This window comes from Anas platyrhynchos, chromosome 1 (genome assembly GCF_047663525.1).
Source record: "Anas platyrhynchos isolate ZD024472 breed Pekin duck chromosome 1, IASCAAS_PekinDuck_T2T, whole genome shotgun sequence".
NCBI classification, from domain to species: Eukaryota; Metazoa; Chordata; class Aves; order Anseriformes; family Anatidae; genus Anas; species Anas platyrhynchos.
In genome coordinates, this window is record NC_092587.1 from 127,933,436 (window position 1) to 127,959,781 (window position 26,346).

At 40.4% G+C, this 26,346-nt stretch overlaps 1 protein-coding gene across 5 annotated transcripts in view; it reads right to left on the bottom strand.

The window, feature by feature from the left end:
* REPS2 (RALBP1 associated Eps domain containing 2) overlaps window positions 1-26,346 on the bottom strand; it is a 117,501-nt gene that overhangs the window by 60,972 nt on the left and 30,183 nt on the right. For 4 of the 5 annotated variants that reach the window (XR_005262566.2, XR_011805230.1, XM_038172939.2 and 1 more), the window contains exons 2-11: window positions 25,389-25,512; window positions 23,480-23,628; window positions 21,784-21,907; window positions 19,203-19,300; window positions 17,449-17,587; window positions 15,099-15,162; window positions 13,209-13,351; window positions 9,973-10,067; window positions 5,297-5,366; window positions 3,114-3,179 (exon numbers count right to left, since the gene is read on the bottom strand). Coding sequence is in view for 3 of the 5 variants with exons in the window: in XM_038172939.2 (XP_038028867.1) it covers window positions 3,114-3,179; window positions 5,297-5,366; window positions 9,973-10,067; window positions 13,209-13,351; window positions 15,099-15,162; window positions 17,449-17,587; window positions 19,203-19,300; window positions 21,784-21,907; window positions 23,480-23,628; window positions 25,389-25,512 (1,072 nt within the window). In the remaining 2 variants the exon portion in view is untranslated. The remainder of the gene's footprint in view (window positions 1-3,113; window positions 3,180-5,296; window positions 5,367-9,972; window positions 10,068-13,208; window positions 13,352-15,098; window positions 15,163-17,448; window positions 17,588-19,202; window positions 19,301-21,783; window positions 21,908-23,479; window positions 23,629-25,388; window positions 25,513-26,346) is intronic. The other variant, XM_038172938.2, reaches the window with a different exon arrangement.

A 26,346-nucleotide genomic window follows, 5' to 3' on the forward strand; every position in this document is an offset into this window, starting at 1 on the left:
CCAAGCCATATGACCCAATTTTTCCGATGTTGAATTGCTGATTATTAAATTACATGCACAATTATTAAATAAATGTCATTTAGAAACAGGAAGTATAAATTCTCTCCAAGCTAAGCCATGCTTAAGAACCATCAAGTTTTTCTTCTTTTAGGGAGAGAGTAATTCTGTTCATACTTCTTTTAGAAAACCTTTCTTCTAAAAAGCTACAGGTAAAATTGAACTCTTTGAACTGAATGAGAACTCTCTGAGGACATCTTGTTGAGGTAAACAGGAAAACACAAAAGGAAGAGAGAGACCTGATATGACTACTAATAAAAAATTATGGCAATATAATATTACTGCCAAGGATTTTCTTATAAGCTTTTGAAAATCAGGAAATTTGAGGCTACACTTACACAATACCCAGACCTAGCCTTAGTGTGAACCTTTCATAAAATGAAATATAATGCTATTATAAAACAGGTAGTTCATTATTAGGGCATGCAAACAAGAATTGTGGCAGCATTTCTGTATAGTGTGCAGACATTTCGGTGCACTCTGTCCACGGTTCATGTGCGAGCTGCAGTTTTACGCATACGCACAACATAAGCATTCAAGATGATACAAAAATATTTAGCCAGTTCACAAGTTTTCCCTATTTCTATGGCTATGAATAGAGATGCTTATGTTACATAAGACTAATAAAAAAATAAAGCTGTTGAGTAAATTGAGTACAGTTAGTATTTAGAAGTTTGTATTATTCCTGGCAAAGTCTGATGAATTGAACAGCCCCGTCTGGACCAATTAAAATCACACATGATGATGAACTTATTTATTCTCACACGCCAGAGGAGAGTGTGAAGGTTGCCAGTTTAGGCGTTTAACTGCTCCCAGCCCCTCTCCCAGTACATGCTCACTGTAACATTCCCAAGCATGCTGACTCCGTGACTTCTGGCTGGAGCCTAGTGGACTATAGAATCATAGAATCATAGAATATCCTGAGTTGGAAGGGACCCTTAAGGATCATCAAGTCCAACTCTTGACACCGCACAGGTCTACCCAAAAGTTCAGACCATGTGACTAAGTGCACAGTCCAATCTCTTCTTAAATTCAGTCAGGCTCGGTGCAGTGACCACTTCCCTGGGGAGCCTGTTCCAGTGTGCATAACTGGTGCCTCCCTGCTTTACAGGATGGAAACTTGAGTGGAAAATTGTGCTTTAAAAGGTGCAAGTATGCTACACTGATAAGGAAAAGAAAAGAAAAAAAAAAGAATTCCCCAGTTTAAATCACACGTAGTGACTCACTTTTTATCTCTTATTAGTGGCCTATGCAGAAATACAAAATTTAAATGTTCACAAATTTGGCTCTTAATTCCTTAAAAGTCTAAGGTCAACAATGATCTTACACTTAGGAGCCTAAATAAAATAGATTTGCAGAGATGTTGAGCATGTGAAGGTTTTACTGACTTCAAATTTCTAGTCTGATGGCAAAGAAAACTTTTCCTTAATGAACCGCGGCAGTATCATCTTTCCTGAATTTACATAAATAGCCTAAACGAAGGATGTAAATTTTCTCTTGCTTCATCCCAACTGAATCTGCATCCTGAAGTGTAATAATTATGATGACATTTCGGAATGATGACTGATTCTGAAATAAGCACTCAATTGTGCTTTATCTAGCACACTGGATAGATAAATATTTTGACTTCTAACATCAGTCTTACTGTGCAACCTCAGAATGTGCTTGATCAGATCCTTCATGTGCAGGACCACACAGGTGAAACTCCCAAAGCAACAGGAGTCAGGGCAATGGGGTGGAAATCTGCCACTGCTTCCCTTGGTATGCAAACACAGCAGCATTGATGAAAGAATACAGTTGGCACACAGAACAGCTCCCTTACAAGGAAATAAAGGACACAGGGCAAAAAAAAACAATAGTGGCAAAGGTGATGTGCAGGTGACAATATATTTTTTTTTTTCCCTAAGCACACCAAAGATGGAAATGCTGAAGTGAAAATAAAACTGCTTGGGGTGCTCCTGGGCAAAAGGTGGTGGGCAGAGATGCGGGAGAACAGAACTGAAAGTGTCACTGGCCCCCCTTTCCCCTTTAGAGGGGGTGCTCTGTGTGTGGCTTGCTGGCTGTAGGAGAAGCAGCAATTGTTCAAGAATAGGAGCTGAAGATAGGACATCTGGTAGCTGCCAAGTGTTTGGGAAGAAGCCAGGAAAAAAAAAAAAAAAAAGGTTGGGAAATGAGGCATGCAGCTGTTGAGCAGCCATGAATAAATCGAGCTATAAGGCAAAACTGCTGTGACAGACATTTGGGGTCAGTTTTCTTAATCAAGGATATCTTCACGAGTAAAAACATTTATGCAAAAGGAAAGGAAAGCAGGTCCAAAGTTTAGCTTCCCTGGGACCTTGCCAATGCTCTTACCACTTTAGGGAAGAGGTTAACAGAGAGGAGGAACAAGGAGACCTGATGAACTAAACTGAATGCATGGAGAGTTTCTGGAACAGCCAAGTAATTTTCACATACGACATTCCAGAAATACATTTTTCCAGTATGACAAGAACACGGATGGTATGTTGGAGTTGAAGAAAGAAAAAACATTGGTGGTTTCACAAGAGAAACACCCTTGAATCAAAAGGATGTGTCAATGCTTTATGTGCCACAAGATCTGTTTCCAAAACTCCTATAGGAAAACGCAGAAGCTCATTTCTTTTCAAAAGTAACAAGCCACTTCAGAACAGTCACCAAAACATGACATTCTTGTTTAATACTGGAGAAGACCTTTTTATCAAGAATATGCTATTGCATTTCATTTGTAGTATAGAAAAGCAAAAACCACAGTCCTTTCAAAATGCTACGTCATAAATATTTCCCAGATGTGAAGAACACTCATACAGTAAGAACAAGAGAAAGAAAGCAAGAGAACCTTTTGGCATCCTGAAGTACTAAGATTACTTGTGCAAACTGTAGTCATTATGAGGTAAAAGCTAATTTCAGTAGTATAATATTACAAGAGAAAAAGGATCTCAAAAAATTATATCAAAATACATTAATTTAGGTTCACTGTGATACAGAAACATTTGATTGAAATTCTAATGGCAGTAACAAGTGAATGGTTTTCTTCTTACCTGTTTTCACAGTCAAGTGCTGAAAATCCTTTGGTATTGTCTTGACAGCGGTGCTTACTTTAAGAGCTTATTAAAACAAACAAAATGAAAATTTCTTTAAATATGTGCAGGTAGTATCTGTAGACATAGCTCTGAGAAAGCAACATCTAAAACAGTATCAGTTGGAATGTCTAATCAAGCCAAACGTACATGAAAAGATACCAATGGTAGCAAAATACCTTCAAAACACCAAACACCCAAAAGCAGCAACTACTCTTAGTAGCACAAAAGTCAAGAACAGAAAGGCCTATGCCCAAATAGCCAAATAATCCCTACTTTGAGAACTTGGGGTTTGAATGCACAAAAGGAGAGACCTGTGTTTCAGCAATGCAGCAGTCCTGCACAGACGGCAGCCAGCATCACCTGGCCGAGCTGGGATGCATCTCTCTGAACCTACAAACCTCGAAACCCAGGGCACAACAGAGACAACAGCTTTTGGTAGTTGAAGCCTCGCCACCTTGCTCCAGGGGATGTCAAATGGCACTGATAGAGCCAAGGCTAAAATTTAGGAGATCACAATGCTTTGCACTTACTCCCGTTCCATCCATGTCTACGCATGCTTTATTAATTACTTTCTTAAGACGTCCTTGTAGCATATTTTAATGCAGTGTAATACGCTGTATTATAAATGACCACTCGGAATGAAATCTCTCATCTCCATCTGCCTTCATCAAATAAAATATACGTGGGAAAAGTCTGGTTCTTGGATCCTGTTCTGTTTGCACTATCTCCCCCACTTAACAATATTAGCTCACAGAGTCGAGCTAATTTACTTGTATCGTTTTGAAAATGCAGGGAAATTTGCTTCTACAGTCCTGAACTACAGATTCTTGATGTCTGGGAACTTCTTCCCAGCCAGGACAGCAATCTGCTCTTCATTTGCCAGAATAGCAATAAGTAGTAGAATGAGAGCATTTGTTCTTTGGCTGAAAAGGCAGGAATCTCTGTCACAAATACAGCAGATCCTCAGCCGTGAAGGACTGCATGCACCAAAGCAGCTTCCCATCTGATTTAACGTGTCACCTATCTAGAACAAAGCACAAGTTCTTTGCCTAAACAGGGAAGAAAACAAATTCCTCAGGTAAAAAGTGAATCTTCCCTCAGCATTTGAAAGCAATAACCTTCATGGTTCAAGTCCTGCTCTCATGCTTCATGATTTACAACAAAACACACCTTATCAACAAAACACAATTTTTGTGGAATATGCTGACTTACCCAAACGTCTTACAAACTCTGACAACCTTTCTTTGACCCAGAGATACTGGGAATCTGCCAAACCTGGTCACACCTGTAACTGGAAGGAATGTGGACTACCTGGTCTCACAACTCCTTACTGTGGGGACAAATGGAAGGTCAAGATCTACCCTAACCCCCTTTTTTAATTATTATTATTATCTTATGAATGTATAATTCAGTTCTGAGAATCAGACAAGAAAATACCCACAACTGTTTTAGTCCCACGGCTGAGGGAGAGGGACAACAAGTGAGAACTTGAAAGGTCAATGAAAAGAGAATATAAAAGGCAATGACCATGCTATGATCCAGTGCTAATTCTGGAAGCCCTAGTAGCTGCTGAGTGCAAAAACGAAAAGATCACTTCAATTTCACGTGGCTTGCTGTTCCCATATTTCAAGTGGCATGAATGAATCAAGTATTTTCAGTCCTGTTTGTCTAAAACCTTTGTTTTGCAAGAAAATATGGGGTCGGTGGTGGTTCCTTTTTTTTTTTTTAATGGAATAAAAACTAATTCTGAAATGCTGCTATTTGATGAAAAAAGGGAAATCCAAAATTTGGCACAATCTAGCTTTTATTCTTACAAAACTCCTGATAATGACAATTAAAACTCTGTTGAAATATGAAGTAAAAATATTATTTGCTTTCGGACTAAGCCTATTTTAGAATGTGTACTTAATATCATCCACATGTGATAAAACTAATTTTGAAGCAAACCCATCCATATATTTTTCTTCAGCTGAGCTGCTGTCAATAGTTGTCTCTTTAAACCTACAGCAATATACAGCTAGCTTAGAAATTAAACATACCATTTCTTCTATCAGCTGAAATATCGAATTACTAATTATCACACAAAATTTAAGCTAAAAAGAAAAAAAAAAAAGGAAAAAAAAAATGTTTCATTTGAATACCTTGTTTGTCATCTTTCTTTGTATCTTGTAACAGGGCAGAGTTATCAGGCACCTCTTCAGCTGCTGTCTTCTAAAGACAGAAGATCGGTTATTACAGTGATTGACATAGCAGACCCAGGCATTTCCATAGTCAAATAGCTAAGAACACAGACCAACACAAATAAAGATATTCTCTCTTGTACCAAGACTTGCTTTATATGATAAAGAAGCACAGAAGAGCTTTAAAAAGACAGCTATACCTCTCTGCTTTTAAAGGTACACCAGTTTCACTCCTGAAATTAGTTAAAGAAGCAATTCAACAACGAATCACAAAGAGCTAAGGACTACATGCAAAGAGAGACTTCCCAAAACAGAGCAACGACATTCTGTGTTTTCTTTTTTTCTCTGGGTCTAACACCTGTACTAGGTTGAAGAAGCCTTTCCAGCCTCTTCACGCAAGTTAGTGTCCATGAGAAAACTCTCTTCAGCGAAACCTCAAGCTGTACTGCACTGTCAGTAGTTCTGCATCTAAAGTCTGCAGGCTGAGGTAGCTGACCTGGACTACTCTCTTCTTTCTGCATGCATTCACAGAAATGGGGAAAAAAATTTCATCAGCATGTCAGCATTCATTACTAGTCCCATTCAGGTCTCCGATGGGAAAATGGGGAACTTCACACCAGCCTTATTCCTAACTGTTCTTTATTACAGCAGCAACTTACACTATAAGCATTTGTGGTTCTTGTAACCTCTGCTGCACAGCTTACCAAGAAGGAAAGAGGAACAAATTCTACTACCATTATCTATAAGAACAATTCTGTGGCCAAAACAACAATAAATCAAACAGCAGAAACCTCAAGCTTCTCTAAATGTTAAACAGTGCTGATTGCTTTTTTTTTTGTTTTTTTGTTTTTTGTTTTTTTTTTAAGACCCACTGGAAAAAAAGAATTCAGAAACATAGAACTTGCAGACATTTTCAAAAAACCTCAGGTCAGGGCCAAGTCCAGAGTAAAGGGCAATGAAATTTGTTTTATAAAGTTGCCCGTGGGATTCCCTAATGCTTTTGAGGAAGGAACATATCCAAACCATAGCTTTTGGATCATGAAAATGTTTGAGCAAAACACTTAACATCCCTAGTTAGCCATGACACTATATATTACAATCAATGCTACAAGGAAGGAAAACAAAAAGGTCACCAATTGGTTTAGCTACAGAGCTTGCCACATCTGAAAGAACCAAGGATTCTGGACCAGGTGGCCCTTTACAGACTACTTCAAGCTGATCAAACAAAAAAAAGAAAAAATTTTGGGAGGAAGAGGCACAGAAGCAATCCAGATTTGAATGTCTCAGAATTGCCGGATCCTATTATGATTCACACTCATCTTTTGACGTTAAGGATTTATGTTTCAAGCGCACAATAAATAGCAACTCTTGGTGCTGCTATAGCATGGGAGTGGATGAGACGTGACGCTATTTTCTGTCTTGGTTTCATCAGTTGTTAAGAAAAGAGTGTCAAGACTAAAGACCTAATTCACTGCATGCCTGAATCGATGGAATGACTCACAAATTTAAATGAACTGTGAGTATGTCATTACTGAGAGAGTTTAGAGCAACCCCAGACAGTCATTTTATGCATATAGTGAGAAATCTTGTGTCTTATCTTTAAGCGTTTGGCAGTGAGAAGGCTTGTGGAAAGGAGCCAAAAAAAAAAAAAGAGACCAGAATCAGAGTGGGAGACAAAAACTTGAGAAAAAAAAACGAAAAGACAAAACTCTAGTTAACAAAAAGCAGTCACTCTTGTCATTCTTGAGCATACCATTACCAGAATTTGTGTGCTTTTTAAGTTTAACAAAGCCTACTATTTGGTGACTTGTCTCCTGCCATTAATTTCTTTATAGACATTCAGGAATTGTCTCCACTGTACTGTAGTACTGTAGTTCAGCAGTCACAGTAAAAATGGTCTTCTGAAATTAAATTAAACAGTCTGAATTGATGAGACATGGAAAGACACAAAGGCACAGAGATAATGCATAACCGATTGCATCGATAATACAGTATTTCTAATGGAGTGATCAGGTATCTAAACTGCATTTCCTCAAATAGCCAAGCTACAAATTAAATTGCAACAGTGAATTACTGCGCTTCCCACAGAGTGAGATGAATGGGAGGTGAATCGCTGACCTTCCAAGTGAAACTCTTTCAGGGCATTTATTCTGATTATAGAAACATCAGCTGAACAACAGCAACAGAAATTAAATCAAAATCATTCTCAACTCAGGTTTCAGATGAGATTTTGTGCTCCACTAATTTTGGATAACAAAGGACCAAAATAGCAAGGCCCTGCAACAAACTGAGAGCTTTGCTCAACACCTCTAGGTCCCAGACAGTAAAGAAACAGAGCAAAGACAGGCAAATAATCATGATTTACTCAGGTAACACTATCCATTCTCAGCCAACAGGCAATCACGTTACAGTTTCTTTATTTTCAAGCTACCCATAAAAAAATTGATTTTGCAGAACAGAAATGGAGTAGCAGAACACCCAGCTGTTCCCCCCAAGAACATTATCTGACTGTAAATGCAGCACAGTAATCTGCAAGTTATTGGCATTTATGGACAGAACGCCTTCAGAAGGATACAGCAGAGATATGGCACAGGAGGTTTGAAAGCCTTAAATTTTGGAAATCAAATGAAAAATTAAATGCAAAATGGAGGATTCATTACTTTTTTTTTATTTTATTTTTAATATTTTGTGCTATATAGACTCTGAAGCTATTTAATTCTTACTATGATGTGCCTGCTGTTATTATCTCCACTGCAGCAGAAAAATCTAAAAAGCAAAAAAAAGACACAATTTAACTGCTTAGGTGATGTTCTTTTAGATTTATCCTTACTCTGCGCTTACATTTAAGGACCACAAACAAACAGAGCCTAAAAAACGGACATTTAATAAGATTATGGAATTGTACTGGTTAGGTTACTGAAATGACATCTTATAACTAAGAAACAGAAGATGACTCTGAAAGCAGGACTTCTGAACTTTCTGAAATACACACATGAACGCTGTAATCTCACAGTCCCAAGGGTTGCACTACTGAAGAACAAACTTCCTCACAACTCTGCACTAACAAAAGATTACTTTGCGTACCTGGGTGATCATTTATGAAGCCAGCATCCTAACTGGAATGAGGATGCCCTAGGCCACAGAATACCAGGATAACAGCACTGCTTACAAAACCCAATACAACTGCTGTGCTTTGGTCGAGCAGCTGGATAAAAGCAATACCCAGCAAGTGCACTGGGGAGACCCAGGCGTATTTTAACAGTTTCAGAAGACAGGGTGGATATTAAAAGCACTGACTGCAATATTACCAAGCATACATAACAGTCAGATGCGTTAGAAGTGCAGTTCAGGAGAGCCTGCCTGGAGGTGCTATCAGCCGAGTTGAGTTTGTTGACAGAGGATCTGGGTTCTGACCCGGTGACATCCCAGAACCAGACACGGGGATGAAATAACTGCAGAAATGCCTTGCTGAGCTGGCATGACATGCCACAACTTTTTAACTTGGCAGCAGCATCAGAAGGACCTTCTATTCAATCGCAACAGCAATCCACAGCAATTTTCAGAGCCTTCACAATTCTGAGCTGAAAGCCTGTTCTTGCAGTCAGCCTGCCACTTGATTCACTGCCTTAAATGCTAAACCCTTAAATCCCTCGGCGCGTATATTCACAGCTGCAATATCCAAGCACAACTCAGTGGCCATGGTTAGCTCAACATATAGAATCTTTAAAGCCTCATTTTTTTTTAACCTCAAGAATAAACTCTTCTTGTTAACTTAGTTTTGCTTGCAGTAGTCTTTTATTACAAGGCTGACATCCATTATGATGTTGTTTACAATGGATCCCTAAGAATCCTTCCCCCTTCCTACCCCTCAGAACACTCTTTCCAGCTCCTTACAGTTACTATCTAGACCCTTAGATGCTTGTTCCTTAGACTATTGGAAGGCTGGACATTAAAACTGGAACTGAACCACCTAGACCTGAGCTATGCATGTCCACATTGCATAAAACTGGGGAGAGTTTCGGTCCCCATAGAAGCAAGGTGGAAAGAAACAGGATAAGCCAAGACAGTTTTCATCTGCATGCACGTGCATTCATCTGCTTTACAGAGCATCTGCATGCTCTGTAAATGGAGCTCTGGAAATCGAAGAAAGACTCAAAAGCTAGGTGGTCAGGAAACCCAGGACAAGGTCTGCACCTGAAATGTAATATTTCTTACCCACTCAGACTCATGAGAAATCTCCCCTAAGCACTGCCCTTGTGCCAGAACAGTCCCCCTCCATCATGGGCTCTGCTCCACACTGCTGGATCCTTGCACAGGAGGGCCAAATGCTGCCCAGCAGGACACCAATGGTGAAGCTTTATTTTCCCACACAGACTCCAGCATCAAGACAGGCTGGAGTCCATAGATGCCTACTGCAAGCTGGATTCTGTGGGTATCTCTTTCGAAAAAAATCTGCCTCCCCTTTCCATACACACAGGGAATGGCTGAGAGGAGTGTAACATGGCTTAACGCTAAACTTGGACACTCTGTAAGTCCTCTTGAAGACTCACAGCTCTTGTTATGCATACCACAGCAACCGTGAGGCTGTCCTATTGCTCTGTGCTCTGCAGGTAGCTGCCCTGCTCACACCTCCTCACCTCTGTCCGGCTGAAGTCCCGAGTCTGTTGGCTGCCCGGCAATGACTCAGAGTAAGAATCAAACAGTGCGCAGTCGCGTAGAGGCTTCAACGAAGCTAGAGGAGAAAGGAAAACCCAAAAAAAAAAGAAGGAAAAAAAATCAACCAGAGCCACGACAAGTATTTGGTTAATACCCCCTTAAAAACCTGTTCTGACATCATTTTGCCCTTCATTTCTACACATCAGAACTGATATACTAACAACAGATGACAAAAGTATGAAGAAAATCTTTCCATCCTGAATCTTGAAAAACACAAAGTCCTGAAAGTGTTAACAAATATGATTTCTGTTGCAGAAGGTATCGACTTAGTTGGCCTTATAGTTTATATCCTGCTGTCTTAGTAAGGTTAAAAGTATTTACCAAATGTTCAACTCTAATTTTTGGTATTTTAAATACTGAAAAGTATAACAGAATCTACACTACACACTAAAATTGAAGGCCAGTAAAAAACAAGCACACACTACTATGTACAAATGTACTAATGACAGTCATTGCTGCAGTACATATCATCTTCAGTATTCCTTAGCTAAACAGCACTGAGAGCAGGAAAAAAAAAAACATCCCAGCAACTTTTCATGGTGATATTCATAAGAACCACACTTCTAAGCTGTAGGCTCAACTCCTTCCACTGGTACCACCACAAGACTAATTTTTACATGAATCTGTTTAAAAAGCTGGAAAACTTTTTTTTTCTGTAAGATCAATGTATTGAAAGACAGAATAACCAGTTCTCAGGTCAAATTCCTAGTCTCTGGGTAGCATCTAGTTCAGCTGAACAAATTAAGCTCTTGCAAATCTGTCTTAATTTAAAATACAGTGGGTTACATACAGGGCAAATAGTTTTATGGATTTTCTTTAATTTGTTTTAATAAAAACTTTCAGAAAAGAAGGTGGTGGGTCAAATTGTCAGTGGAGCTGTGCCAGGACAGAATTTGGCCTTGCACTTGTAGTTTATAGAACAAGCCGTAAAACTAGCAAGATTAATTTGTTCTAAAAGTCTTATGCTCCAAGCCACTTTATTTGAAGCTTTAACAGTCTTATCAGATGTGAACATTTTGCTCCAATCAAACCAGGAATGAAACAGCCTGTTTTATTCTGAACTTAATACAACCTAATTAAAAACAGTTTCCAGAAATCTTTATCATATTCCTAACCAGCCAAGTAAAATCTAAGTTTCAGAGAAATGAATACTATGAAAACACGTAAGTATATAATGATTTGCTTATTTATCAATGCTTTTATTTCAGAAGTTGATACAAACAGGTCTATATTCTTTCTTGTGATTTACTGTGCTTCAATGTGTTGAGATGTTGCACTTCTTATTATACAAGTCTTCAGATTTCTGAATAGGCAGCAAAACACCATAAGACATTTTCTGACCCTCAAACTAACAGCATTAGCTTATTACCCATGGTATTTAGAGTGCCTGGAACAAATAGTCCTTCCACGCTTTCACATAAATCGGTCTGAAATGCTTGGTTGTGTCCAACACAATAATCACAATAATCATCTACGGAATTGATAACAGCTCAATGCTAAAAGGCACAAACTCTGGAAAAGGAAAGGAAAGGCTGAGAGACCTGGGTCTGTTCAGCCTTGAGAAGATTGAGAGGGGATCTTATCGATGTTTACAAATACCTTAAGTGTGGGAGACAGGGGGATTTGGCCAACGTCTTTTCAGTGGTTTGTGGGGACAGGACAAGGGGCAATGGCCACAAGATGGAGCCCAGGAAGTTCCGCACCAACATGTGAAAGAACTTCTTCACGGTGAGGGTGACAGAGCACTGGGACAGGCTGCCCAGGGAGGTTGTGGAGTCTTCTTCTCTGGAGATATTCAAGGCCCATCTGGACACCTACCTGGGCAGCCTGCTCTAGGGAACCTGCTTTGGCAGGGGAGTTGGACCCAATGATCTGTTGAGGTCCCTTCCAATCCCTACAGTTCTGTGATTCTGTGAAAAGAGGACTCCCAGAGAACAACCACAGCTTACCACCTTCCTTCCCCTGATGTAGTGATTTGATACCACTGTAGATAGTTATTTCCATTGCAGAGTTACCCAAAAACGCTTAATGTGAAGACATGCCAACAAGAAGCATGAAGAAGATTACAAGCTATTTTATGATGAGATCAGGAGTGAGGCTAGCGAGCAAAGTGGTGGTCCTGGAGGGAGAAGGGTAGCTGTAATTACGACAAGAGAATGTCATAATTAGAGAGACTAAAAGTGATGAAGACCTGAAGGTGCAGGTTTTACAGAAGCTTCTCCCCTTGGATATGAAGGAACATGGACTCCATCAGAAATTATTTCACAAATCTGATACAGGGTGAACATTTAATTTTCATAACTGCAGCTTGATTTGCTCTTTTCCTGCCTTTTAATACATTCAGTGTCATCAAATTTAATGGAGATTTTATTAGGTCTTAAATATTATCCCTTAGCACTATAATTATCATCTGTGATTAATCCTCCTTGCCCTAGAAAGCCATGCACATTTTTCAGATGGAACAGTATATATTTCAACGTTCATTTATAATTACAAGAGACATAACTGAAGAGAAGAAACAAAAGGGCATGTCTCTCGCTGCACTCTGTTACTGAGGTATGTTGTATTTTGGATTAATTTATCCTCGTTCTAGACAAACCGCTGTAATCCCTCTGTCACTAGTGCAAATTATTTATAGCAGAAGATATATATATATATGTATATATATAAAATGTGAAAATATATTTATATACATATAAAACGTACAAAATTCACCCTTTGGTACAACCAGTGACTGCATCCAACACACATATTAGCACAGTAAGTTCCAAAGCAGTCCAGCACCATTTTCAGCATGTCTTCAAAAGACAGATACGTAAGGGAAAATCACCAGGAGTTAAAAGCCATACACCTCTTGCTACAGGGAATCATCTGCCACTTTAGCTGTAATGGCACCTGAAGCACACGGGAGCAGAGCGACAGGCATTAAGAGGCAGACAACTGGTACATTTCGCATCTCTGTTTTGTGCTTTCAGGAATTCCCTCTTCAGCAATCGCCTCATAAACAGAATTAAAACCTCGTGCTTTAAAAAGCAACTGGGGAGCCATTAAGCAACAAACTCAGCTCTACCTGTGATATGAAAAACGAAGCCTGCTTTAGAGGCACGTCGAGTGTCTGAGGTGGCCACAGGACCACTGCCTGCCACAGGGACATTACCTGCTTGGAGGTAATCCGGCAGCAGCGTGTCGGGCAGCGTCTCGGGCAGCTGGTAACCATTCTTCCTCGCAACCACCAGGTGGAAAGCAGCACAGAACTCGGGGAGCGTCAGCGCCCCGTCACAGTCCACATCGCTGAGCTCCCTGCAGGGACGAGAGCCGCACGTTTCCCCAGCCGCTGCCTCAGGGAAGCGTGCTCGTGCAGTCACAGGAGACACAGAGATGGAGCTTTTTGAGGACGGCTATTTTGATAAAGGACAAGCACCTCTATTATTCCTACTTGATCACAGCTACTACAACTCCCACCCACACGGGAGTGTCTATTTCGGAGTCTTGAGGAAAATGGAGCTAATTTTCTAATACTGATTTGCAGCTTTTCTTTTTTAAGGCGGTGTATTTTTGTTATACATCTTACCATACAATATAATGCTATGTTTATGTTATGACATGAAATACATACCCTGTGGTTCTAAGGACGAAATTAACTTTCCAGTGGTTGAAAGCAGTTTTAGCTAATCCATGCAGGATCTTTAGCCAATTCGAGCAGACAAAGTTAAAAGTGGACTTCGGCAAATGTTTAATTAGCAACATTGACTAGCCTCAAGAATAGAGGTAAATTAATGTTCTTGACATGTTCAAATGTTAGTGTTGAGTGTTTGTTAATTAAATCTGTTGTCTCTTTAATTCCTGCATTCTTCTCAAACAATTAAATTCAGATACTCATACTGAATAATTCGATTTTATAAAATCAACTCCTCTGCCAGAAATAACTATTACATTACTATTATATTAGCACAGTGACTAAAGTACATAAATACATAACTTCCTACTCTTTGAAAGTAATGAGTATTTTTCAAGCTGTTGAGGTTATAGTGGCAAAGTCTGAAACATCCCATGTGTTTAATGCAGTGACATGACCTGGTAAATTATATCATTACAAAATTATAATCATCTACTAGAAAATAATGCTTTTCTTTGATTATTTTTTTTTTGCAGAGAACTGCTTATGTCAGCAACACAAATAGAGTGTTTTGTTACATATTGGGTTAATCCATTCTTCGTATATAATCTTTCATTTAAATTCTAATATTCACTTCCCCCAGTATAATGCTTCTTCAGTTGTGTTTTTTTTTTTCATTATTTCATGACTGACAATCCGCTTTGAAAAGATTCCAGACATATTCTTTGACCCCAACAGATGTTTAGGCTCTTGGAAGCTTTTCCTCACATCCATCCTCATAAAAGCATATATAAAAGTAAAAACTCTATCAGCGTTTTTAATCAACATTTTAAACTGTTTGCTTTTCCTATCTATATGGAAGGATGATGCTGAATTACAAAGTGCCATGTTGTTTATGAAAATGTAGTAGAATTCTTGTCAAATTTTATCATGTACAGTTCCATCTGCAATCATTTCTAAATAAGTTCATTAAAAGTAAGTGTACTGGTTCATTAGAAAAGCACTGATGAATTATGCAGTTGCACTTACTAAAAATTAGGTATTAATTAGGCTTCATCTGACAAAACACAGCCAGAAACATAAAGCCAACAACACAGCTAAAACACTCCAAATGTGCTTTTCCTCCACATCGTTTCATGAAAAATGTCAGTTTGTTGAGCTAATGATGTTGCTTACAACACTCTTAAGAACAGCTCTCGGTTACGTAGCTGTTCAAACCTTCCCCGTCCTGCTGAGTAGGCGAACATCTCTACAGAAAACAAGTGTGTCGGGAAGATCAATGAGCACCCTGCTGCTTGGGCCTGAAAGTGATTCTGGAGATAAGAGCAATAATTACAACTGAAGACACTTTTTAAAATTTAACAAGAACTCTTGAATTAGGTATCTTCTGAAAAACAGGATACACATCCCAAACGCTATTACAGTACTTACCAGATGTGAGAAAGCTCTGGGATGGGCAGCTTTGATTTCGTGAAGAAATTCTTTGCCACGGAACCTGTTGGGAAACTGTGCCTTATCAACTGTTTGAAATTAAATCTCCAATTATTTACATTTGGCCAGGGCTGCTTCACCAGAAGCAGCTGGGTACTTTATGTTCAACAGACACTCAGATTAACTGAGACCTAATAGAGCTGTTGGACCATTTGTCTCTTGGTGAGTAAGTGACTAAGTCAGACAGAGCTGTTGACCTCATTTCCCCATTCCCTCCAAATGGGAAAAATAAATAGAGGACAGCAGCCCTCAGTACAAGTGATTCTAACCAGCACATTACCATGACACCAGTAATGAAATATCAGACACCGATGTCTCTGCTTCACCCAGAAGCCATGTGTGTGGCAGAGTCATGCTTCTCCTAGCTAGCAAATCCACTATTTCACCATCCCATGCACACAGGCTACTGAGGCAGCACAAGTTCCCTGTGTCCTGGAAGCCCTGCCAGTACATAGGCTTATAAAATATATGGTAATATTTTACATAATGTAAGGTAACACAGACTTCTTGGTCAACACCCCTCTCTCCTTTGTGCATTCAGGTCGGATCGCCCACTGCAGCACATGAGGAAGGCTGTAACAAGGACGGGTACAAAATTCATCTACTGCAGCTTGTCCTCTCCTACACCAGATGCCAAGGGAGGAGTACAAGACCATGACAAAGCCACATAACAATACAGCTCCAGAATATCCCCTCAGCCTCTGACCAGCAGTAGGCTTGAAATATTCAGTAACTTCTGATGGATTTTCCTATCATGGATTTCTTAAATAACTTCCTAAGCCTGGACAAACTCCTAGCGCTTGTATCACCCTGCAGCAAGGATTTATACAGTTTAATTATTTTAGGATGTTGTGTGAAGCTCCAATTTATCATTCATAAAAAGTAATTCTGGATGTGCAAGGACTGCCTGAGAGTCTCACACAATATAAAGGCAAATGCAAAGCTCCCTGAAAGGTTGTACGTGAATATACACACACAGTCACAGACCTATATAGGTGTGTAAAGAAATAGTGTTGTTGAACAATTATTTCCTCTCTCAAGCAAATTGTACAAAAGAGACTTAACTGAGGTAAAGAACTGCTAAAGCACTGATTTATGTCAACACTAGGTATTTCTTTAAACCTTTGGCTACATCTGAGCCTCCTGAATCCCAGATGCTGCTGAAGAGCAGCAATATGTAGGAGGACTTGGTAAAATTTAAACTCTGCAACTTCTTCCATTCCAGACTGTCAGTACCTGTGGGGATGCCTCTCCCAGGCAGCCTGATCCTCCCATTCACGATGAAAATGCAATCTCAGTACACTCTTACAACACTTTCACCATGTATACGCTCTCCAGCATTTGCTTTTAACCACCTGGAGGTCAAAATCTCAGTCCCCCAAAGCCATAAACACTCAGGTTTAACCACCCAGGAGAGTTAAACACGTGCTTAACTTTCATTACACGGATGCTGCCACTTTTCTGTTGGGAAAGTAAGCCTAAGACTAGGGCTTTTTCAGCTCAATACACACTGCAGGTTTGATCTACGAATACAGTCCCTTAGAATAAGAGTCCATTTTAATTTTTTACTGAACCCCAACACTTCTCCTTACAAGTAAGCATTTTCCCAAAACCAGGACCAGGTCAGTGTTGCCTCAAGTCTGAGCAGTGCTCGTCCTCTCAGCAGTTTCAAATCATGCACTGGAAATAGATAACCACTTTGTTTTAGTGTGAAGTCACAATTTTTCATGTCATTTTCCCCTAAGCTCTGCAGTCAGCTTAACCAAGGGCAAAAACCTGATCCTCATTATTACTGCTGCCTTTTTTTTTTTTTTTTTTTTTTTTTTAACTGCCAACAATTACACCTGTGTAAGAGGACAACAGGACTGCAGATGTGTAACAAAAAGCAGCATTGGGATTTCTGAGCATGATGCACAAGGGAGAGGAAAAAAACACCTTGGCCTGATTCTCAGATGGCAGAGTAAACCTGCAGGGACTGACATGAAAAGGAAAAAGATCTGCAATATTAAAGTGTATCTGCAAAATTGAAGTACGTGTGATGCATTTTCAAATGGTCAGCTTTTAAAACAGAACCACTTCTGAAAGAATTAATGCTAATATTTAGGAAAAAAAACATAATGCCCAAAGAATGGGTTTGTTCTTTCAGTTGCTTGCCTTTGAAAATAAAACACAATCAACTCATTCACAAATACACTCTGGGGAAAAGAAAATAATTAAGTTATCTACTTAATACTTCATGTCTCTCAGCCTGGCTCCTCTAGTTGACACAGACATTTCTGGTAAAACTTACCTGAAATAAAGGAGTTCAGGTCAGGCTGTAGGGACCTGAACTGGTTGACATAGTAGTCTCGCTGCTCCTCAGTTATCCTCCAAGGGTCATCTGAGTAATGGGCACTGCTGTCTGGCTGCTCCCGCTCCACTGAAAGAGACTGAGAGGAGGGTCACTGGCACCAGCCAGAAGGGCCAGACTGGGCTCTGGAAACCTCAGTGGACCAGATTCATGCTGTTCTGGTAGCAGACATTTTAGAAAGATGAGAAGCAGAAACGGACATGTGATTACTGTCTCTTTACTTTTAATACTGACCTAGCAATATATATACCTAAAATGGGACTAATAAAGGACCTACAGCTATATATATGCAGCACAGTCCATGACATATTTAGATCTGCTAGGAAACTACATATTTAGCCTTAGAGAGATGCTGTAACTATGGAGCTAGACTGCTTCTGGATCCATAGCTCACCCAGGTAACTCAGCACGCATTTTGCTTAAACAGACTTGCAAGTCCCAAGGGATCTCCTTGACTTTCTGTTGTTCCCCACGTTTTCAGTAAAAAAAAAAAAAAAAAAAAAAAAAAAAAAGCTGAAGTTTGGGAAAAAGAATATTCTAGAGGAGGACATTTTATCAATTTATTTATATGCTTTTCTGATTGACTCACTTAAGGTAGGTCGCCGTTTTTGTTAGGTTGGTGGTGGTGCCTATAAGAGGTCTGCCAATATAAGTAGTGTCTTTGTTAAACTGCAATAACTTGGTGTTTAAGATGCTTTAGGCCTGGACAACAGCACTCTTAAAGAGGGAGGGGGCAAGAATGAACAATAACTAGGCTCTAACCAACTCCAAAACCCTTTCTCTGACATCCATCTCTCAATTTCTTAAGAATCAAAGCAAAACACCAGTTCTGAAATACATCAAAAGATCCCTGAAACAGGCAACATCATAAAGTTGTAAATTAATTTTCATTTCAAAGCACTGAACGAATGCACTCAATTTCATTTCAAGTTAGCACAAATTATGTGACATTATCTGTAGAACCTTTCCTGAGCTTCAGGTGACATTTTAATATGGGTGTGGATTGCTGCATGTAACAGAAGAAGTACAGAGCCCCTGCCCTGAGCCATATTTATTTAGGAAAAACTCTCCCTTAGGAGAGCTCTGACCCCCCTTAGGGCAAACTACCTGTTTGCATAATAAATACGCAGCAGGCACAGTGGAACATTAGAAAGATATGATTTTCCAGCCAGCAGGAGAACACAGGACTCATATCATAAAAGCATACAAATGGCCAGAGATTTGTTTATTCTGTTTGAGATGCCATCTTATAAGCTGGGGTAAAAACAGTAATACAGAGAATATTAGAACATAAATTTTGTGTATGAGTTACAGATGACATTCTAAATCAAGCAGGAACCTCAGTGAAACCTCATATATTTCAAATGAAAATGTTTTACTTTTGCTAGAATAACCTCAACATTTTTTTTTTAAACTTTTGAACTAAAGATTCTCAGTCCAGTCTTCTTATCTGTGCTATTTGCTGCTTCTCATTTTACTTAGCTTCAGCAATGTAATTATACTATTCATTTTAATTTCTTCTTCCTATCATCCTTGCTTTTTTATTTTTCATATACTAAAAGGCACACTTCAGTTTCTTGTCTAAAAATACCATGGAGAATTCTTTTGCTTTTTTTGATTTTTTGTTTTGTTTTCCTTTATCTGTAATTTTAGAAGTAACATTGCTGAAGAAAAAAACACATGCAATTCATTACCCGACCAAGAGTTGAACATGCGTGTGCAGGTTTGGCTCCATAATTCCCTGATGACGATCCATCTTGCTGGTGAGTAGAGTGTCTGACTTCATAAGGAGCTATAGACATTTAAAATAAGTATATAAATGAGAAAATAATCCAAAAGGTTCTACTAGCCTAAAGCAAAAAGTTAAATACTGCAAGGTCAAGCAACAGTGACCCCACATTATCATAGTATCAAAGTAGATTTTGTCTTCAACAACAAAATTCCAGCCACACACTTGTCTTTCCTGTTACATCGTTCTTCCTCAGACATTACTGATAGGAATTGTCATTGCATATTACTAGATAACAGAAAGCATAGCTACTTCCACATTGCAAACAATCTATATAACCTGCTTATATCTTTATATATTTTACGTACTTACAGCCTTATATAGCAAAAGGCATTACAAGAAGCAAGAAATAGTAAACTGGGATGTAAAAACACATGCTTTGACAACACTATCTAACAGTGGAATCACAAATCTTCTATATATTAATCTTCCATATACTCCTCTCCTTCTCCTCCCTAATGTCTGTTGAAAATCAAAAAAATATGACTCACCACTTCACATTTTTTGGAGTAAAGTTAGTAAAGAAAATTACTCCTTTTGCTAAGTCGCTTGCATTCTACGGCAGTAAATATAGTAAGCAGTGACATAAGGGCACATTTAAGAACAATGTTTTAGAAACAGGTCAAGTATGCAAACACAAAGGCAACTCACTTGCAAAATTTTACAGAGTGAAAACTTCTGCTGCCAGCACATTTAAAATGTGCCACAACAAAGACAGTCTGTGTTAGACAGACAGCACTTAAAGGAATCTTGATGAGAAGACTTGGCATTTTTGAGCTCAGGAAGACCTTAAAAATTACATCCCGAAACCCCTTGCTTTCCTAAGTGGTCTTATCCTGGTCCCTATTTTTATTCCTGTACAAGTTCTAATTTCAGAAGAAAAAAAAAACACAGGAAGGAAGTTGGAAAATATACAGAAGCACTTCAAGAGGAGATCTAAGTGCAAGGTCATACCGCTGTGTGTTTGCTAGCAAGAAAAACATAAAAACTAACAAGAAAAAAAGTAAACTCCACTGGTGTATAGCCATAGTTGCAGTGCAAAAGGCTGACCTTAGAGACACTTTGTCCCAGTTTCAGAATCATACTTTCAGTACAAACTAAGTCTAGCAAGATCAGTTCTGTGAAGTTATCACCTCAGACACATATGCAAGTGCTGTTGTTTTCAAGCCCAGCCTTTTGCATACTCATCAGGAAACTGGAAGGTTCTTAATCTTAAAGGCCAGAAGGAATCAGCAGGTCATCTAGCCTGGCACTTGGTACAGCACAGGTCATAACGTGTTATTCAGTTACTTCCACTGAGAAGACGTTTGGCTGAAGAATTTCTTCTGGAAAGGCATTAGGGGCTGAGCTGAAAAATTCTATGCCCTTATTTTAATTTCCAGTGATTCCTGGGAAGTAAGAATAGTGTTGTACACCTCCAAGATTTTATCACCTCAAGCAGCTGCATGATTAATTTCAGAAGTTGATACCTGAGCTGGAGGCTGCTGTCTATGCACTACACGGCTGCCAATTCCACGAGAGACTTCACTGGAGTTACCACTGCATGCAAATTCAGACACCTTACCTCACCTCTCTCAAAAAAAGCAAGTCACTGACAGAGCCTGAAAAAATTCCCAGAAAAGAGTAGAGCACACCACAGGTAAACATGGGCAGCTGTTCCCAATGGCATCCTCACTCCTAGTGCACTGGTCTTCAGGGTACATGCTGTCTGCTGCAGGTCTTATTCACTAGAGCAGAACATGTGTCGTACAAGAAGACAATCTCACTAATATTGCTTTTTTCAGAAATCAGCCATCACTCAGCTGTGTTAAGAGTGGGATGGGAAAAAAACCCTCAAGCTCCTCAAGCCTTTGTAAGAACTGGCTTCTGTCCCACTACCCTCTGACTAAAACCAGAACATTTTGCCACCAACTCTAAAGGCAGTAAGATCAAGGACACAGCATCATTGTAGTGCCTTATTTTTATCTGTTTTGTCCGTGTTACACTGTGGGACTGTTTTTACATTCATGTCCTATTGTTATTTCCGTTATGAAAGTGGAGAGCTTATCATCCTTTCCTGCAAAGGAAGGTTCATTGTCAATTCAAATACTAGTAGAGCAGCTACTGAAATCAGGAGTGGGTTTTTCTTCCCCTCTAACTATACCAAAAGCACCATACGCTCTGAAAATACCCACAAACGCTCAATCATCGAGATACATTGCATGTAACCTTGTCAGAGACTGGGTATTAGCATTTATCTGTGAGCAGTGACACATAAATCTAACTAATTTACCAGAAAGCAAACAGGAAGACAGGAGTGAACAATCAAAGAAAAGCTTTTAGGCAAAATAAAATGACATGATTGGATCATTTTCCAAAACTCGGATATAATTAAATTTTAGAAACACTAGGCTGATTGCTATTTTCATTTGAAATTTTGATGCTTCTATGAAAAAAAAAAAGAATAATAATTGAATACAGTGTGCACATTCCAACTTTTTCCCTACCTCCATGCTGCTGCTCCAGCCCACTTCTTGATTTACTGTATCCATAAGTCACGGGTATTCTCTGGTAAGTAGACGGAGAAGCAGGAGGTGAACAGATTGGAGACATCGGTGGAGACTTGGGTTCCTGTTGCAAAAACACATCAACGCAGAAAGGAACTCAGAGATGACAACAAAACAGCCAAGTAATTCTGCACCACAATCCAAGCAAATGCAACATGATGGACAAAGAAGAGGAAAACACTGCGATTCTCTCAGGCTCTCTATATCCAAGAAAATTCTCATTAAAAAAAAACAAAAGAGGGTAAAGACAGAATTTGGTATTGAGCCTTCTAGGGATAAAGTGTGACAACGGCATAGCGAAGCTTTACAACAAACAGCTTAAGATATCCCACTTCCAAACATGCCTGAAGGAGTGAGTGCAGAAGGCTTAATGTGAGTGGGTATCTTTGGATTTACATAACACGTTTACTCAGTGTGAAGGCATTATTTCTGAGAGAGCATTCTTTGTACTAAAACACGTACCAAGAATTTAAAATAAACCTCTGAATTGATATTTTAAGCACCTGGTGGATTTGTAGGCGTTACTGGCTATCTATCCTAGAGCGCTCACTCTCTCTTGATTTTACAGAAAGTGTTAAAGGGGATGCGATCCTGAATCAATTTACTGTACGAAAGGAAAACACAACACAACAAAGACAACCCAGACGGAGCCAGAGGTCTGAGGGCGGTGCTCTGCTTCAGTGTCAATGCACACAGGCAGGAGACGTACACGCTCCTCTTCCTTATCCTGCTATACCAGCTGTGCGTCTTGCAGCAGCTCGTTGCTGCTGGTTAACCTCCAGCTGGGAATGCCATCACCCAGGCTGACACAGCGCTGTCACGCTGTGTCACACGTGTGTGTGAACAGTGCAAGGAGGTGACATGTCTGCCATGGGGCAACCATGGTAGGACCCCAAGCATTACCCTAAGAGAAGGCATTATGCCTTGGGAAAATTGTGCAAATACTGCTTGCTCTGCGAATTTGCATGTCTCTGAACGAGCACTCTCAACTCTCCCAAATGCAAGAAACACAAACCTCCCTTGGCCAGCCTTGTTACGCTAGCAGTTGAGAGCATGAGAAGCTGGAATGGTGTTTCACTGAGGACAAGATAAAGAGGTTTCTTCTGGACTACCCCTGGGGGAGATTAGTAAGGAGGGAAGCACGGTGGCCTTATCCCACCCAGAAACAGTGGCTCACGACCAGCTCTCCCCCTTTCAGCACCTCTTCTCCAGATTAGTGTTTCTGGAGCGACAAAGGATCACGCTTGCCATGAGAAATCGCTCACTTTCCTGCTTATTCCCCCTTGAGCAGACAGATTTCTTTCTGTCCCCCCTCCCCTTGGACTCTCCAAGAAATAGCACTGCACTAGGGAGGTCTACAACGCTGCAAGAACTTACACAGAAGACTACAGGGCTGAGTTTTAAACATGCTCATATAAATAAATTCCCTTCAGGGATGTGACTGGTATTAGAGATCTTCAAAATAAGAGCACAGTCCCGATGGGGATTATTTCTCACCTAAGGAGCTCATCTTCAGCACTGTGCTGAAAAACTGTGTAAGTTCACATGAGTGTCATCACTTCCAGGGCCGGACCCAGAAGGAGAAAGCACAATGACAGCAATGAAAGCACTGGCCTGAAGGAGACGGACCCGTTACCTGTTTGTCCCCTTCATCTGTTCTCTTGTAGGAGTTTTTTTCCAGAGTTGCATGTGGAACCTGAAACTTAACTCCATGGAGCTCTGCTGGAGTCCCATAGCGTACGTCACTGTCATTTTTCAGCGCCACGAACCGCGGCAGAGGCAGTTCTTCATTGAAAGAGAGAGAAATTCAGTTGGGACTTCAGAACATTAACAGTCTTTGAAGCAGCACCGTGCTGTGAAACCAGTGAAAAGTTCGTCTCTGAAAGAGCACTGTTTATATTTTGTTACGTTGATAAGTGTGGAACTCCTGTAATTATTTTAGGTCTTATTATTTTAGGTCTTAATAAAGATGTGAATGTTACAGAAAGCCACATTTGCTAGCCTTACAGATTATCTCTTAATGCACAGAGAAAGAAATAAGCCTTATGCACATTATTAAAGCAAGCAGCAAACTCACTTCCTGCCTTGAAAACGTTGTCTGTAGTAAAAAGAAGGGTTTCTCATAGAAACTGTGGGACTAATGAATTCATTAGGTCAGGGTGACAGTATTCTCAGTGCTGCCATCATACAAGGAGCAGGTTATAAAGGTAGGGCTCAGAGAGAGCCCTCTCAGGGCCTGGTGAGACGGCTCCACCAAAAGGTCCCATTTTGCTTCTCCTTTGCAGAGCAGAAGAGTGACACTTTTAAGCAAATGTATCTTTAGGATAATTTGCAATTAGTTTGAGGGAATATTCACTATAAATCATTATTTCTTTTGTACATAGTCACCCCCAAAGATCAATAATGATAGAATTAACAGAGCGTAGCCTTCAAAATTGAGCCACGCATCACCTCTGTAATCATTTACACCTACAACTGCTACCAGGAAGAAAATGAAATCAATTTAGGTTTGCTGCACGCTACTCATCCCGCTCTGAAAGCATCAATATATTTCAAGGGAAGATGTAATTAGCACTGAAATGTTTCAGGCCGAGTAAGTAAGCAGGATACCAATACAAGGACCCTTGTTTGCTCAGACTGGTGGATGATGTGCAACTGCTGTACTTGTGAAATGCGCACAGTAAATCTCACTTCAGTTCAGGTTTCTAATTTAGCTTGATTTTTCTCAGACTAACAGTGGCATCCTTAGAAAGATGCGCAATGCAAGACATCGCAGACAAGCCATCTGCAAGGAAAACAGACAGACAAACCCTGATGCGGTCTAAGCCCTGGTCCCATTGTGCCAGGATCTGACCCCTCTGCCTCACCGGCAGCTGGGGCGAGGGGCTTGGCACACGTGGGTCTGTGGGTGCTTTCACCTGGGAAGGGGCAGACCTGGAAACTTTGCAACTCGTTGCCCTCAGCAGAGGCAGCTGAGCTGAAGCTGTGCCAGCAGTGCAGCCCTGATTGTGAGGCTTTTTCTTTCTGTACATTTAATAACATTGTCGTTCTTCGTGGAGAACAAAGCTGCTTTAAATTACACCTACCATACGTTTACCTATCTAACGACAGGGAGCATTATTTTAGCACGGTTCCCAAAGCACCCCTCCACCCCAGCAGCTATCAGCCCCCGCTGCAGACAGCTGTCAAGATCAGAGCCTGAAGGTGACAGGGAAATGCAGCCACAGCACCGACCAGCTGCCACCTGGCAATGCCTTTAGAGAGGGGCTGTAGGAGTTGGACTCAGTGATCTTTGTGGGTCCTTTCCAACTCGGGATATTCTATGATTTCTGATGCTAATCTCAGCTCTGCCACACGTCATTCAGTGCAGTTTTCTACCAGTCGTTTCCAGAAAGTAACGCTGCCTTCTGCCTTCCTCTGTTCCACAAAATACAATGCTTTCACAGACGAGCTAGAAGGAAAGTTTACCAGCACACAGAGCTTGCAAGCATTAAAGAAAGCAAAAAAACAAGTGCAAAGTGCTGCAGGCAAAATTTACTGCTTACCATTCTTAATGCTCTCGATCCGTACTGGGAACCCCGACTGTGCCGCCGCAATTAACTTCAAAGCAATGTAAAATTGAGCAGGACCAAAATAACCCACGCGCTTGGCTCCACAAACTTCCGTAATCTAGGAGAGAAAAGACGCATTGCTGGTAAAACGCATTTCACTTTTTCAGGGAACGCAAGCAGCTCTGTGCAAACAAGCAAAGCAAAAAGTCCTTACAAAGGCAGAACGCGTGTTGTATTTACAGTTAGCTCGTAGAAGTGTTTGTTCCAATTCGGGATGTTGCTGTTTGATCACAGTCCCCTTAGAACATCAGAGAGAAGTTGTTATTTATTACCATTTTTAGGAGCAGTGCTACCCTAAAATGATTCGTGTGCTTTCACACGAGGTATGATTCCAACAGCAGGTGAAAGGATGGCTTGTCACATGCACTGTCCAGTCAAACGTCTTCACTGCAGAAGCTATGGCACTCATAGAAAATCCTACTTAAAGTTAGTCCTTCCAACAGCTCAGACGACTGCTGTCACCAGAACATAAATGCAACACGGGCAAATCCCCATCCTGTCGCTTCAGCAGAACACGCTTTGGGGAAAATTAACTCTTGGTGCCGAAGCTCTGTTACCACACATCCCTGACCAGGCTTCGGCCACCTCCTCCACGAAGCACACAGCTCCACTTTTACACACTCAGACATCAGCTACACGAGCAGCAGCTGCCGGCAGGCTTGCAGCACAGGCCCTATTCCCCACCACACTGAGGTGATCGCGGGCAGGCTTCATCAGGCCCTGCAGTCGGACCAAGGCCCACACGCTGCCCTCAGACACAGAGGGAAGCCCCAAGTTGTTTTGCTGTGAACGAGCGTGGATCAGCAATGCCTCCCAGCTGGGGGGGGAAATGGCAATTCTTAATAATCTAAGAAAATTATCTTCAAGCAAAGGTATCTCTGGATGTGGCTTC